The sequence below is a fragment of the Gallus gallus genome, chromosome 7, assembly GCF_016699485.2.
Source record: "Gallus gallus isolate bGalGal1 chromosome 7, bGalGal1.mat.broiler.GRCg7b, whole genome shotgun sequence".
NCBI lineage: Eukaryota > Metazoa > Chordata > Aves > Galliformes > Phasianidae > Gallus > Gallus gallus.
This window is the reverse complement of record NC_052538.1, coordinates 20,890,515-20,906,689: the sequence shown is the minus strand read 5'-3', so window position 1 is coordinate 20,906,689 and position 16,175 is coordinate 20,890,515. Positions and strand designations below refer to the sequence as shown.

The 16,175-nt window shown below is 35.5% G+C and overlaps 1 protein-coding gene across 7 annotated transcripts in view; it reads left to right on the top strand.

Annotated features, from left to right (window-relative positions):
- The window catches only part of SLC4A10 (solute carrier family 4 member 10), a 154,439-nt gene that overhangs the window by 49,846 nt on the left and 88,418 nt on the right, over nt 1–16,175 (top strand). For all 7 annotated transcript variants that reach the window (XR_001467521.4, XM_040703804.2, XM_040703803.2 and 4 more), the window contains exon 2: nt 9,058–9,139. Coding sequence is in view for 6 of the 7 variants with exons in the window: in XM_040703804.2 (XP_040559738.1) it covers nt 9,058–9,139 (82 nt within the window). In the remaining variant the exon portion in view is untranslated. The remainder of the gene's footprint in view (nt 1–9,057; nt 9,140–16,175) is intronic.

Here is a 16,175-nt window from a genome sequence, read left to right as displayed (position 1 = left end):
AGGTTGCCCAGAGAAACTGTGGATGCCCCATCCCTGGAGGTATTCAAGGCCAGGCTGGATGGGGCCCTGAGCAGCCCAAGCTGGTGCCTGATTTAGTGGCTGGAAATCCTGACCACATCAGGGAGGGGTTGGAACTGGATGACCTTTAAGGTCGCATCCAACCCAAGCAATTTTATGATTCTATGATTCTGTGATTCTATGTGGATGATTTAGGGACCGTTCAGACTGAACCCTACATTGATATTCATACATTTTGGACAAGATAGATTTGTTAGAAAGACTTGTCAGTTGTCTTCAGGAAGCTATTTACTAGTTTCAGTCTAAACAAAAAAAGCCAACAAATCAAAGCCCTCTCAGCTTTGAGAGCTTTGATCACTAACTGGCATGATTCAATCTTCTCTTTTGGAGAAAGATAATACATATAGAAGACCCCTCTTAGGAACCACAAGGATTCCAGTTTAATCTCTGTGTCTGCAGCAGAAAATTGTACAGTACTCTAAGTTCATTTTTTTTTCTGACATTGGATGAGAAGAAGGCCATCTTATTTTTAACACTTTTTAATTAGATTCAATTTAGTCAGATTACCTCCACAACTCATATAGGAACGATATTAGCATTGGCAAACTTATTAGAAAGGTTAGAAATGAGTTTGTCCAGTAAGAATGTTCACAGTCAATCAGCCTAATAGTCCATGTAGTTTACTATCCTGTCTCTTCAGATAGTCAGATTATACAGTAAGTCTTGAGGGGGAAAAAAAGAAAAGTGCTTCAATCTATATTTAGCATACATTTGTATGCAAAAGATATAGATTCCAGACTTACCACATTTTTTGTGGCTGTAAATGAACGGAAAAAGTCCTCTCTCCTAGTGTTGCAGTTGCTGTAGAAACAGGTCCCGATAACTTGGTCATGACCTCCTTTCTTCTTTGCGCTTGCTACTTCCGCATGAATAGCTGCTGCAAGAAGACTGCCTTCTATGATTCTTCTCCATGAGCTATTTCTAAGGAAAGAGGTCTGGACACATTTAATCTAGAGACACCTCAGTTTTCTGAGGCTGAAAGCAGGACCTTTGAATTGAGAAGTGTATCCAACTTAAAACCTCTTAAAATATCTTACTGCTGATTCCGAATCTAGAAATCAAAACAATTTACTTTTTACCATTTCTTATCTGGGAGCAAATACCTTCTTGCGCAGTGGGTTACACTTAGCGTGTTTAACTTGTAACTACACCTAAATAATTCTGTTATCCTGGCTATATCCTCACCTGGCATCAAGCCAAGAGGGGGCCCAGACAAGCTGAAAGTAAATCTGATTTAGGCCTTAGATAAAGTCTTCACATCTGTTCTCATCCTTTTGGAGTTTTCATTAGTAGTTGACATAGCCATTGCTATGAAGCAAAAAAAGATTTCAGCTAATGGGACTGCATTAGAATGACATAAGATATTCAAAAAATAACTGCAGAGGAAAAAGCCTGAGCTTGAATCCTGTGCTGTTCTTACCTCAATAACTTACAAGTATTTTGATAGTGTAGTAAAGAATGTGAAGCAAAGGGAATCAAATTTCAGTCACAGAGATGTGAGCCAGCTTCTATCTCCCTTCACCAGCAGCGAGGAGCACTGTCTTTTATTTACTCAGAGATCTTTCTGAGACTAAATATTAGCTTACCATCTCATCAGATGTGATGTTAAAGGAAGGAAGGAAGGTGAAAAGGTAAGGGAGTCTTAACTAGGCAGAAAATGTTCAAAGGAACACAATTACTATAAGGGTCTTGTTCAGGTTTTGTAAGGCTCTCACACTGTTTAGACATTACTGGTAATTTTACTCCAAGGCATACAAAAGATGGCAAATACAATTGCAATTAAATGCAAATGTTCAAAATACGTACCAGAATCCAGAAAGAACTTAACAGCCCACTACTTCATTACTGTATCCATTGTTACAGCTCTCTTTCTCTGTCTCCTCCCCACTCCCTCCCCTTCTGTTGCTGCAGCCAAAGAATTCTTTTCTGATGTGTGAGTGAAGGCAGGAAAAGTGGTGCATCTAGGTATTAATGCAATAAATAAATGTATTATCTTATCTTGAAATCTTGTCTTCAGTTGCATAGTTATATGAAGAATATACGTAGCAAAGTAACATAATTGCCTTGCAAATGCATTAAGTGGAATTCTTGTTTATTCTAAGAAAGAAGACTCTTTATCACATAATAAGGAAGTATTTTAGTGTTTATGCATTCATTTATGCACTGGTGCATACTGGCTTGATATTGCATAGTGTGTATAACCATCACAGGATGCATCAATGTAGATAAACACAGGAATTTTATGTATTAGTGAGCATTTACTTGTCTCAGACTGCTTTGCTTTATTCACGTGTGTGGTTTCTGCTTGTGTTTAGTTGCATTAGATTTATAACAATAGTATGTGGTTAAATTTAATGTCTGAAATGATTATCTATGTGTATATATTACTGGAATAGAATTATTGTATTAAAAGTGTTTTCAGTCTCAGGTCAATAGCAGACCAGTTCTTTGGAGCCAGTGCTTTTTAATGCAATTTTTAGCAGTGCTGCAGAAGACGGTACTTCTCTATTGAGTCATACTGAGCAGCTCTTGACTTCTATAAAAAGAGAGAAAAGAAGAGGGGGAAAAAGAGGCAACGCAAGATGCTCTTATGCATATGACATTCGCCCTTGAGCAAGATACAAATCTGGAATGAAAACTAATTGCTTTCTACTTTTTGCATAGGGTGACCTATGTGGAGAAGAGCTGACCAAAAGTATGTGATTTGTGTTAACTAGTAGTGATTACTGAAGAAAGATGCTGCAAAAAGAACCCTAGTACAATTAGAGAGAAACTTTTAAAAATTAGTTCTTTAGACCTTACAGAATAGATGTTATTGTATAAAAAGTGTACTTTGATGAGTCTTCCTTGATAACTGGTTAGAAGGGAGAAGGATGATATAGTATAGCTGGTAGAATGGAAAAAGCAATATTTCATCAGAAAAATAAAATTCACTGTCCTTTCCACTTCAACAGATTGTTAGATATGATTATACGTAATAGAAGTAATTAAATAGTAATATTCAAAACAAGTTTTTTCTTCTTTTGTCTTTGGAAAGAGGAAAGACAAAATTACAGCATCTAAATTGTAAGCATACACTGTGTGTTAAATCAATTTTGTGTGACTGTGTCTGCTCAAGGACAGTTTGAAGGACAAGGCTGAACATGGCAGTCACCAATGATTTGCCTCCTGCAACAGGGAGGCATGCATGTACACACAGCAGGTTTTTTTTATTTTTTTCTGTTGACCTTTTAGGTTAGTTATTTTTTCAAGGTGTTTTCTGTGTTCTTGGCAGCTCTTGAGTCCAAATAGCTCACTTTTCTTTATCTGTGTTAATGCCACCTATGGAATGACAAGCTGATCTTAACCGAAATGACTGTAAAAATAGATATGTCATACAGTGCGTCTGAAATAATTACAACACAAAGAGATATATAAATAATACGATGCTGAAATCTTCAGTCTGGGAAAGCAATCAAGATGTGTATGTGAGGTCTGGATAAATGTGTAGAGTCTCACTACAGATCACAGGAAAGGTGAACACACAAGGTTTATATCACTAGCTTCATGGAAAAATATATGAACTAAAAATAATGCATTACCATTCCATTTTCAAAAGATATAAATACCGATAATATAAAGTAACAAAAAATATTTTATGTTACAGCTTTCTATTGTTTATAGCAATGCAGTATTTAATATAGTATGCAGTGTTTAGCATTCTGACAGGCATTCCATGGTCCCATATGGCACTTGAGAATTATGTAGGTTGTCTAATCGTCAATAAGTGGCTTATTTAGAGGAGTAATTAATACCATGATTATTTTCTTTATGAGTCAGCACATGTGTCACAGACATAATTTCTACTGTGGAAAAAATAAAAATGGCTTCTTCTATGCCATACATTTTACAGAAAAAAGAATGGTGAAAAAGGACATTAGGTTATGTTGCAATTTTTACTATGAGTGCATTAAGAATTTAATTAAGAATGGAAAGGATTTTAAATGAAAGTTTGAAAGTCCCAAAGAATTTTCTGGAATACCAATACTCTTTATAGCTGACCTTTTTTTCCTATTTCAAAGAAAAGTAATCATCCCGTTTCCTGAAACTGTGACCAAAAATCTGAGAAGGAAAATAAAGGTAGCCATGTGTGAAGAAAATTTAGGTAGGAAGAGGGATAAAAATAAATAAATAAGAAAATAATTTCTAGGTTTTGCTTGCCTAAAATATATTAGCACTATATATACCAATTGAACAGAGTAGCAGAAGGGAAGGACAGCAAGATGTTTCTTGTGACTATTCAACATTTTTAAAATTGGCATGTATATTAATTGTTAAACCATTATCTTATTTACTGTAGCAAATGATATTCAGTAAATGTTGTGCAATATTCAGATGGGTTTTATGCCGTATGCAAGTGCCTTTTAAGACCATCAATTTTCCTTTTTCAGTAAATAAATATAATACATCTATGTATTATCACCAAGATTAACCTATTTTCTTGTCATCCAGAATATAAAATATACATCCTAATTCCATCATCTAGGAATATCTTGAAGTTCTACAGGTGTATGCATCTACCTTAGCACCTAGCATATCTAAAAATATTTCCCATATGCCTTTTCATGGATATATCTTTGAAAGAAGTTACTTTCCTCTTCTTTTTGCTCAGTCATCGACCTTATAACTGAGATACTGAGCATTGAAGGCCTGTACAATTTATAACGGCTGCAACTAAAGAATGTGCACCCACAGATATCTGCTATAAAATGATATTTCTTTGCTTTTCTAAGTATGCAGTTTCTCCATTAATTAAAATGGTGTTAGGTGTGGAAGGGCACTTCAGGCGTTTTTACAGCTTTCTAAACCATGAAGCTTTTTGTTACTTCTTACCACTATACTTACAAGTACTATCAAGAGTAGCGACCTCACTGTATGATCTGTTGATCTAAGGATTGAAAATCTGTATTCCTAGCAGTCACCACAACCTTCAGTCTTCATGACCACATACAAAAAATAGAAATCAAATGTCTTTAAGACAGTTTATTTCTTTTGAATTTTGTACAAATATAAGCACCTTTATATACATATTTCAATTTGAAAATGTGCGGTTGCAATGTAAATGATGCAGAGTTATCACTCTATTTCCTTCTTTTCTGTACTCACCAATATGTCTAAACTAGTATAAAGAAACAAAAATTGTAATACCTGCATTTATAAGACTTTTTCATTAGAATAGATTTTTCCTATGAGGTATGTGCAATGGTGAAAGTCATTTCATTGTTCATTTGGAAAATGCAAAAGGTGAAATCCTGAGCTGAGTAGAGTTGCTGAGCCCTGGTCTCTAAGGAGCTTGTGGTTTCCACATGAATGCCTCAGCTATTCCTTACCCTTGTATTCCAGATACATTATTTGTTCTACTTACTTTGTGTGTTTGCAGATATTTTACTGTTTCAGGGAAACTGTTTCTTGCCTATATTTTAATTAAACCATTCTGTGATAACACAGAATATTAACAAATATAATTCAAAAGAGAAAAAGATTAGGTTGTTTCTAAATATGTTTATATTTATTTAAATATTTATTGCACTTTGATTACAGCTCCAGAGAAATACAATTCCACTGGCTTCTTTAGTGTTGCTCTTGGATTAGACCAAAAGAATGTTAACCCAGTGTATTTGTTTATGACATAACCTTTTCCCAGTCAGTTGTCATAGCTGTGCACTGTATTTCAAGGGAGTAGTATAATTTGATGTTGTTTAGAAAAAGTCTAAATGTTGATTTTTACCAATCTGTGGTTTCCTATTATCTCTTTACAATGCATGTACTCTACACATTCCTAAATTGAATGACTTAGCACTTCTGTAATGCTTTACAGTTATTTATTTATTTATTTTTAAAATGCTGCATGAATATTAATTGTGGCACAGAGCAGATCGGTGAGGAAGGCAGATAAGTAAGTATTACTGTCCCTATTTTACAGATGAGGAAGCTGAGGCAATGAGATTAAGTGACTTTCTCAACACATCAAATCAGTGACAGATCCAGGATTAGCACTCGGGTACTTTCTGGATCCCTCTCTCATGCTTTAAACAGTAGACCAGTGTTTGCTGGACTCGGAAAGCAACTCATTGCAATAGTGGACAATACCAAGGACCCAAACCTGGTCATCGTGTCCATTAATTTGTTTGCAGACTGCTCCAGTAGTTCAATATGGCTTAAACACCAAACTACTAGCAGATTTGTGCATCATGTAACATTTCTGACCTTCATCATATTCAAATAGGGGGAATTGAAGAAGCAGCAGAATTTTGACATAAACATGGGAGGATTATGAAAAAGATTTAGTCGCCATGCCCTGCTCTGATCACGTTGAAAATGGTGGGCAAAAATGCAGTGAAGTCATGGCTTTCATATACTTTGAGGATATTAGGGTGGAGGCTGGTGGCTGCTTGATACATGAAAAGTCACCCAGAGCATGCATTTAATTTCTCATGACTGTTTTATAGTTCTTCTTGCCTATACTTTCAGTTTCTTATTACAACATTTAATAATATCTTAGTTTTCATGACATCCTAATACAAAGCAGAGCATTCAATTGAGCTACCAATTGAAGTTATGTTTCTAGTCTTTAATCATCATCTGAAAGTGGAGAGAATCTGCCACAGTTATTGCTTGTATTGCTATAGTGCTTCCCTCAAAATGAGATTAGTTGTGCTGAACTACTAGTGAGCCCTTCACTTCCTTATTCCTTCCCCCAAGAAGGCAGCACAGGAATCACAGAAATTACTTCTGGACTAAGTGCAATATGACTCTTGTACTGGTAAATGCAAGATTGCTTTCATACTGCTCCCTGGGAAGTGAGAGTGCACAGTGCAAGGCTTGTTTAATTGGACTTTGCTCAGAGTTTGACAAGTGAATTGGCAACAACACAAAACTTCCAATTAAGCTGTTTTTCCCTGTAATATTAATGGAACAAACCCGCTTCTGAGAATGAGGCAAGGCTGAGACTTGCTGTGACATTACAAGAGGAGGCAGAGAAGGAAGAGATTGCCAGAAGCTGAAAACTGAACACATGGGAAAGGAGAAGTCAAAGTGTATGAGCATATTTTGATAAATATTAATGAATTAGTTTGTATATAGTTTAGTTAGATGATCTGTTGAGCTTTAAACTTCTCTGTAATTTAATATTCTCACTGTTACAGAAATTCCCCTAAATTTACTTCCATAATGCCTTTTCAGTAACAGCAAAATGCTGGTGGCTATGACTTACATTAGAATAACACTACTTCTGACATGGCTGTAATACCTGGCCTTTGGCATCCTCTCTGTCCATTCACCCACGGGCATGGCGTTGTGCCAGCCTGACCCACATGCCTAGTTAAGTCTGACTGCTTTAAATAATGGATTAATGTTACCTAATATGATCAAATTGTTTGTGTGATATACTGCTCTGACACATCTTAATATATTTTTAGTGAATTCTAGATTATTGGAAGACAGAGCAGTTTGAATAGAAAGCCTTTTCTCTATGTCAGACTTCAGTTATGTGCTATTATCTGCTAGAAAGCTCTAATAAAGACAACTGTAATGCTCACAGTCTCTTTCTTTAGCAGCCTAGATGCTTGGTGCTGACACATTCCTAGGATTTTTCTATATAATATAGCTACAGCATGACAGCTATTTTTAAAAAAGAGAGAAGCCTGAAACAAAAAACTTAGATCCAGAATTTATGACATCTAGCTCTAGATGTGAATCTTTTTGCCTAGGGCATCTGCTCTTTAAGGATTGGGTCTCATGTGATTTAATTTCTTGTTATGTTCTCTTGCACTCTATATATAGATGCATATTTAGCATGTAACTGTGATATTCAAATCCCTTGCTTCAGACTTTCATTAAGACACCAATTTCATATATAAAAATCATGCAGTTCTGGTTCTAATATCACTTATGAAAACCCTTCCACTAATGAGAAATACGTATTCATGATATGTTAACTGATAGTTTTGTGTAGTTAATATAGTTAATACTTTTTTTCTTCATCAATATACTGGAAACCACTCTGGATCATCTTGTGAATTGTAGGCTTTATTTATTTAATTAATTTTAATAATTGGTGATGTTAGGCTTCTAGCAAAGCCAACTCATTTTGCACAGCTTCCAGTGCCTCATTGCTGACTTTTTCCCAAAACATTTCTGTACTCAGAGTTGTGATACTTTCACATGCGTGAGGTGTCTGAAACGACTTTCTATAGCTCTTTTTAGTTAGAGCACAATGCATGGCGTTGTATATTTAGAGTGCAGTAGAGAATACATTTAAAATGCATAAATGAGCACAATAAAAATTAGGCATAAAATGAGTTCAAGAGGAAGAATAGATTTTTTTATTTTATGCTGTTAGTATATGGTATTTGCCTTTATTGTAACTACAGGTTTGTTTTTGTAAAGAAAAGCAAAAACTTTGCAAATTGTAAGTCCAGTCACTTGTTTTCATAGTATTAATGTTTTCTTTCTCATCATATTGCCCCTGAATATCATTCTCTAGCTCTGCCAAAGTATAAGGAGTGTTTGTTGTAAAAATTTGGGAATTCTGTTTGTAGCTCAGTATATTTCATATTATGTAAACAAAAATACATATACAGTCTCTTTCTTCAAGAACACAAGAATAAAGATACCTCAGCCAGCCACTTCTATACTCATTTCTTTCATTGTCATACTGACTCATATTTTCTGTAGTTCACAGTAACTGCAGTTTTCTCATCATCTTGCAGGTTTCAGCAGAAGTACTTTATGTTAAAATTAGCTGTAATACCTCAATAAAATCTGATACAGAAGGAATAGACTTTAATAATGAAAATGAATTTCTGAAAAACTTTTGATTCCTGAGTTGGAAGAGTAAATAAATAATAGTAAACATATCCTTGTTTCATAGCACTCTTCAGTCTTGGTAATTGATTCCTAACAGGAAGCAGCTTACCTGTCCTTTTTTTCTGTTTGCAGAGAAATGATGAGGAAGCTGTTGTGGATAGAGGTGGAACTCGCTCCATTCTCAAAACTCATTTTGAAAAGGAAGATCTAGAAGGTGAGAGATTATTTTTACATGTATTACCCTGTCTCTGTCTTCTGAGAGTTCTGAAACTCAATTCTAATGTGCAAACTTATTGATTGGAGAATTTAAAAGTGAATGGGAGAGTAGAATGTCATCAGTTATTTTAAAAAGAGAAATAAGAAGAGAATTTTTCTCACTGTAATGTTCAAATACAGACAGTGGTGGAAATTTGTTAGTTTTCACAGTGCTCTATCAAGTCCTACAAACAAACATGCATGGATTTAGTAAGTTTTTTTACTCTGAAGTTTTCAAAAGCACAAGTGCAAGTAGGACAGATGATTTAGCAGCAGAGGGCTACGGGGGAAGTATTGATGCCTATTTTATTATTCTGGTCCATGACACCAGAGACAGATGTTGGTGGTATGACAGTAGAGGTTGAACCTTTCCACCAATATTCCTTTACATGTTGTTGCTGTGTGATGGCAGCAGGGGGGCAGTCTGACATGAAAGTTCATATGAAGCAAAGGTGTGTAAAGGAATTCTTCTATATGGAAAAAAAATTACACTTGTTGACTTCCATTCCTGCTTGCTGAATGTTATATGGATGTGAGCACAGTGGGGTCAGTGGGTGATGCATTTCTGCAGTGGTGACAGTGATGTGAAAGACAAGCCATGTTCCAGATAGCATGAAGGCTCTTGTTCATTGCTGGTGAAAATGCATAGCCAGTAGTCGTGACTATGTTGAGAAGTAGCATTCTTTAGCAGAGAATTTGCTCTATCAAATAATTTTACTGTAGTAAGTAGTTACTTGTGGAAACAAATAGGAGGCATTACTTTTAGGAGCAACCTACATGTATTTATAATGGCTTTTCTATCCTTACTTTACTGTCCTCCTGTAGTTGACTAGCTGCATGTCCTGCTGAACAGAAACATTCTGGAGTGTCACACATCAGACAGATAGATACTTTGTGATATATACTACAGAAACACTGCAGAAATCACATACCTAACGAACCACCTAAGCATGCAGAAGGAGACAAGTCAGTTTATGATACTGGACTAATAGTTCAGATATCTCTGAATCAGTTGCGTTATTCTTGTTGCGAGTACTCTTCCACTTCAGTACTGAGATGTGTGACCCCCACGTCATAATTACCGGATGACACTGAATTTCTATTGTACATAGGATATCCCACTTTAGAAGCTGGAACTTGATTTTAATTGTTAGCTTCTGAGGCCCATGAACTAGCTAAAAAGAAATGCTAAGATCTGGAGTGTGTTTTTATATTGTACATCTGAAGAGTTAGCTGCCTCAGGTCTGAAGAGAGTTATCTCTATTAGTACATGGACCGTAGCTTTCAAGATGGGTTCCCTTGATTAATTCAGTTGATCCTCATGATTTGTTTTCTTTTTTTCTCTCTGCCTGATTTTGCATTCTTTGTTGCACCACATTGGTGGTGATATCGTGTAAACATCAACACAATAGAAGGCAATGCCCATATTGCTTACTGCTTCCCTTAGCAGAGCCTCAAAATGCAGACAGGGCTGCAGTTCAGACTATTCAGTTCAGGGCAAGTCTGAGCATGTGCAAAAGTAGAGTTTCCTGCTTCAGATCTCAAGTAGGATATTTTCAGGGTGACACGTAGAATTTTGATGTCTCCAGAGACTGATAGCGTGTCAGACCTTTAATGACTTTGCCCCACAGCTCCCTTTGTGCAGTCTTGCTCTTTGTCTTCTGCAGTCTTCAGTCACTTGAACACATCCTTGGCTAGCTTACAAGTGTTGTACTTGATGTCCTTAGAGAAACACCTGATAGAAGAACTGGGGTGATCTGCCTTCCATTCTCCATGTTAATGAAACACAGGGTTATCTGTGGAGGAGTTTACCCAGAAAAATGTCCTTTTGCTCAATCATTTTTACTGATGATCTTTTTAAAAACTGACAGCTTTCTGTGGAAGGACATCTCCAAGATTAGTCACATGGGTAGACTTAAGCGTTAGGGCAGTCAGAATCATTCTGATGTATATTTTAGGTTCCACATGTGACTGTGGAACACAAAATCCCACTCCAAAATTTGCACAAGTATGTCATTTAAAAACTGTATTTAATTACTATTTCCCCCCACCATCCTATATGTAGAGTTGCCCCTGTGAAATATCACTAAAAATATTCTTTTAAAAATCTGCTCATATGTTGTTATCAACCAAAACATGACAGTGACTTCCAGTTGCATCACCCATCCCAGGCTTTCCATCAATTTCATTTATTTAAAAATTCTGTAATTGGACAATACATCTGGTTTTCTTCAAAAACAAAATCACGCTGTTTCATAATGTTCTAACAAAATGACTGGTTGATGTAGAATCCTTCTTAATGTGGTTAGCTTTCTCATAAATTTCATGTCCTCTCTGAGATCAGATCCTTGTATCTTTAAATACATAATCACTGCATCTAGAAATACCAAGTGACATAAAAAGGTTTGAAGAGACTGCACATTTTAATAATCAGGTTGCTGTTAATAGCATGCCCTCTTGTTTCACAGCACAGGCACTTTTCCATTTCAAAACAGTGTATGTGACTCACAAATGTCACTGTCTTATCCCTACCCAATGTACATTATAATGTACTTTGCTAAAAATTTACCTTCCTAATTACATAACAGACTTCAGCTATAAAATATGGAATTATATAATCAGGTGTTAATTGCCTAGCTTAGTAAAATCATATAATTAGATAATTAATGTGCATTATACAATTAGCTCTTTGGAAGATATTTGATTTGTTTAAAAGTGTAAGTAGCTAGTTACTGAATATTCTAGCAAATATGTTTTGACAGACTTTATGATTCAACAGCATTGTATCAGAAACTTTTCAAAAACTGCAATTTGAATGAAGAATTAATGATTACTTAAATATGAAATTCAGTTTTCATTTTCTTCTGCTTAATTTTTAAAATCATAAATGTTCTGCTATTCTTTAAATTGTAGACTATCAAGTTTAAATGTCAGAAATAAAGATTTAAATAGGAACTAAAATTTCCAATTGAAATTTCTTGGCCTGGCAAATACTTGTATTTGCATACTTTGAGGAAGCCATTGTGCAAATATGTTGTAACTGCATATCACGCTGAAAGCATGGAAATATTGTTTTGAGTTATAGTGCCTGATAGAACATTCCTCAGAACTAGATTTTTTTTTTCAGTCTGTCTAGATCAGTGTTTTCTGTTTCTGAGTAGCAAAAAAAAAAAAAAAAAAAAAAAAAAAAAAACACCCCAAAACAACTAAAAAACAAAACAAAAATCCCCCAAAACTCCACAACTGGGGACATAGGCAGGAACTGCAGGATTTCCTAGTGACATGCTGTTCATCTTAATGACAGTAATGATACATGCAGTATATACTTCAAATTGTATCTTTTACCTTCACCATTGTAGTTCTTCAGAAGTAGATTGTGTGTAGAGCTTCAGCATTCAGTTTTTCCACGTGAAGGATTTTTCCAAGTAATTCATTTTTATTGAGTTGTCAGCTCAATATCAGTCACTAATACAGAACAGGTCATTTGTCTGATTGTTGCATTAACAAAGGGTTGAAGGAATAACTCCTGAAGGCAAAACAAGAAAATAAGCCTGTTTCCCTTTGTTATAAACACGTATTTTGCAACTTATCTTTCAGTGTGTATACATTCAAAGTTTCTACTGCAATAAATACACTCTTATTTTTATCAGTAGTGGAATTCTTAAGTAAGAATTAAACACTGATTCTGAATACTAAATGATTTCCTTGTAGTAGAAAGGTCAGGTTGTACACATCGCTGTACAGGGGGCAGGTAGATGTGTTCCTATTAACAGATGGACACATAAAAAATAGTTGCTCTCCGTTTATTCTCTGCTACTGTCTCTACCTGCTATTGATTCAGTGCTTGTTTAGTAGTAACGGTCTTCTGACAGAATGAGTGTGTGTACTTCATGTTTCTCTCAAAAAGAAGTACTTTGATTTGTATTGTCTGGAGATCTCATGCTCTCTGTTCATCTGCTTAGACCTTGGACAATAAAGATATGCAATATAATTGGCCCTAAATGCACTCAGATTAAGATCTTTGTATATGCTCCTCATATCAGCTGAGAGAGAAAATGACTGTTGTCATCCCTAGGTATGGTCAACTGAATCTTTGTGTCAGGATTGCAGAACTGCTGTGGATATGTGTCGTCTGATCTGAGAAGTAGCTGTGACAGGGACATGGTTGGAGATGAGGTAGTTTGGTGGATGCCAGCAAAGAATCGGGGATGAATTCTAGCTCTGTTGAAGCAAATTGCAAAATGGTACTTGATTCAGAAAATACAGCTTAATCTGTTTATACTTTGTGCTTGTTATCTGCCTGAGGAGTATGGGAAATATTTGTCTCGTGGGAAATCAAGTTTGCCTTCTTTCAAGTCTCTCAGGACACATAAAACATGTTATCCAGTGTATGAATAATGTACATGAGAATATGCATTCTGACACCTTTGATAAAATTTTGATTACATGGACTGTCACTAAAAGTCATTAAAGACTTCAAGCTAAATTAGGAAATAAGCATTACCAGTACAGCATGGAATATGATGCAGAAGCTGAGGATTTAGACTAAATAAACAGAATTAATTTGAAATTTTAGGGTGCTTGTACAGACGCTTAGTATTTAATAACTTTCATGAAGTTTCATTTTGATAGTAGGTGTCCTGCCACCAAGAACACAGAAATAGCAGAGTATTTAATTCTTCTATTTTAAACATAGTTATCTTAGTTATTGTTTCTTTTTCTTTTCTTTTTCTTTTTTTTTTTTTTTTTATTTGTTGTAGTTTGTGGCAGTCAATTAAAAATAATTTTTGTGATTTCTTATGATGTACAGTTAGGATTTATATATGAAAAAACATCATGATTGAACTCTAATCTTCATATACTATTGAGTGAAAGTCAGAGTGGCTCCAAAGCGGATAATGAATTCAGTTGCAGAGATATTTTGTAATAACATAATAGTGGAACTGTCTGCCACTAACCTTATTTACCTGAAAATTAATAGGACCTAGCAGCTCACAGAACTGAGAGGACATTAGTTGTGTTAACCTGCTACCTTGCATCAGCCTTGACCTTGCAGAGAAGAAAATCAGCTACTAATTCTACTTGTCTGAACAGGAAAAGTGACCAAGGTGTCCCGTTCCTTCGGCTGCCAGGAAGCTACAGCTATTGCAGTGGTATCCCATCAGATCCCTTGCTCCAATCTTCCTTGTCTCTGCTTCTCTTGGGTGTCCTGTTCATTCTGCTACTCAGTCTGATTTGTGGTAACGTTCATTAGATTTAGAGGAGCAAAAATAAACCGGAGGTAAAAGTCTTGAGAGAGATGTTGATTGCTCTGTGTCTATAATGCTAGCTGTGGTTGTAGAGGTGCAGCAGATATTTTATGTTCTATAATAAGGTATCTTAAAAAGAGCCATTTTGGCTTTACAAGCACAGAATTTTTTCATTTTGTTGCCTAGCAGGTATGACATGTCTAGCTCATTCCCTTCGGCATTTCCAAGGCATCTTTCTGTAGTACCTCTCATCTATTTTGGTCTACATTTACCTATGTCTCTAAATATTCCTTGAGGTCACACTTTTTTTTGTCTTGAGCTGTGCTTAAACTCTTGCCTTGGTAATTGCATAGTTTGGACCCTTTGGATGACTCTCATTCCCTTTTCCAAATGACTCCATGTTCATGGAAAAGTGGATTCACTTTGCAAATTTGTGAATAATGCCACCATACATTTTAGCAAAATTACTTTGAAAGTTCACATGAAGAATAATGAAATATTGAAAGCAAGCAAGTTATCACATAGCGTCTGAAAGCCATGATCTTTTGTTGATCTTGAAGCTTTAGCTTCAAGTTTTGAAATTTGACATTACTTTGAACTTCACCAAAAAGAAACCTGTTCAATATTTTTGGAAGTGAATATTTCCAAATATTTCACCCTTTGAAATTTTGGTAAATGAAATTAGCATAAACTAATTTTGTAATAAAAGCCGTGTGTGTTTATGGAAGTTAAGTTATCAGAGAGAGGTTAAATGTATCCTGACTAAACTTGTTTTTCATAATGTTGTGGGGTCATGTTGGCAACAAGATGATGCATAAATTATTTCAATGAAATGTTCCCATCCTGTTATTAGAATCTTTCATTTTCACCCAGCTTCTCACCATTATTAGTGAAAGCTGCATAGCATGCATGAGAAAATTGGAGCATTGCAAGATAAAGTCATTTAAAATATTTAGCTCTTAACAGACAGTTATGCTAGTACTGAGTTTGCTCTTTTTTTTTTTTTTTCTTGCTAATAATTTAGAAATATAGGTCAATGTCTTCCCTCCAACAAACATCGGAGGAAAGTGCGTGTGTGTCTGAAGGGACTCTACTACGTTGTTTCTGCTGACTTTTTTTTACTTCTTTTTCTTCTTCTTCTTTTTTTTTTTTAATTGTCTGGAAGGTCTGAGACCTGATCTTGTCATAGGATTGTGTATACAATGTCCCTGGACTCCTCTGGAACAACATAGAGTAATAGAGGATGAACATAAGTGCAGTTAAAAAGATTTTTTCAGTCCAGCTGGAGCCTGGAAAAAATGTTCTGTTAAAAGGATAGATTTGTTGGGAAGGCAGTGATCAATCAGTGCTCTTTAAAAAGGTCCAGTAATGACTTCAGTGTGATGCTCTTATGTTTTGTATTCAGTATATCCTTAATGCTTCCTTGAACCAGAATATGGTTTTAAAGTCTGTGTGATTTCTGTTGTATTTTAACCCAGAACATTAGTTTCATGTATGATCTAAAAAAACCTGTAGAGGCTTTCTGTGGATTCTTCCAAATTAAAGCATTTCAGAAAGATAAAAAAAAATGCCCCTTGAACAAACCTTATCTGCAAACAGCTATGTAAACTGTTGGTTTAGGAAGCACAGCTTTTCTCTTTTCTGCTTTTTCTTTAGCTTTGCCTCCTTGCTGCACTACAATAATGAATAATGACTCACTTCTCTCAACTCCTACACAATTCACCATAATCACTTGTTCTCCTGTGA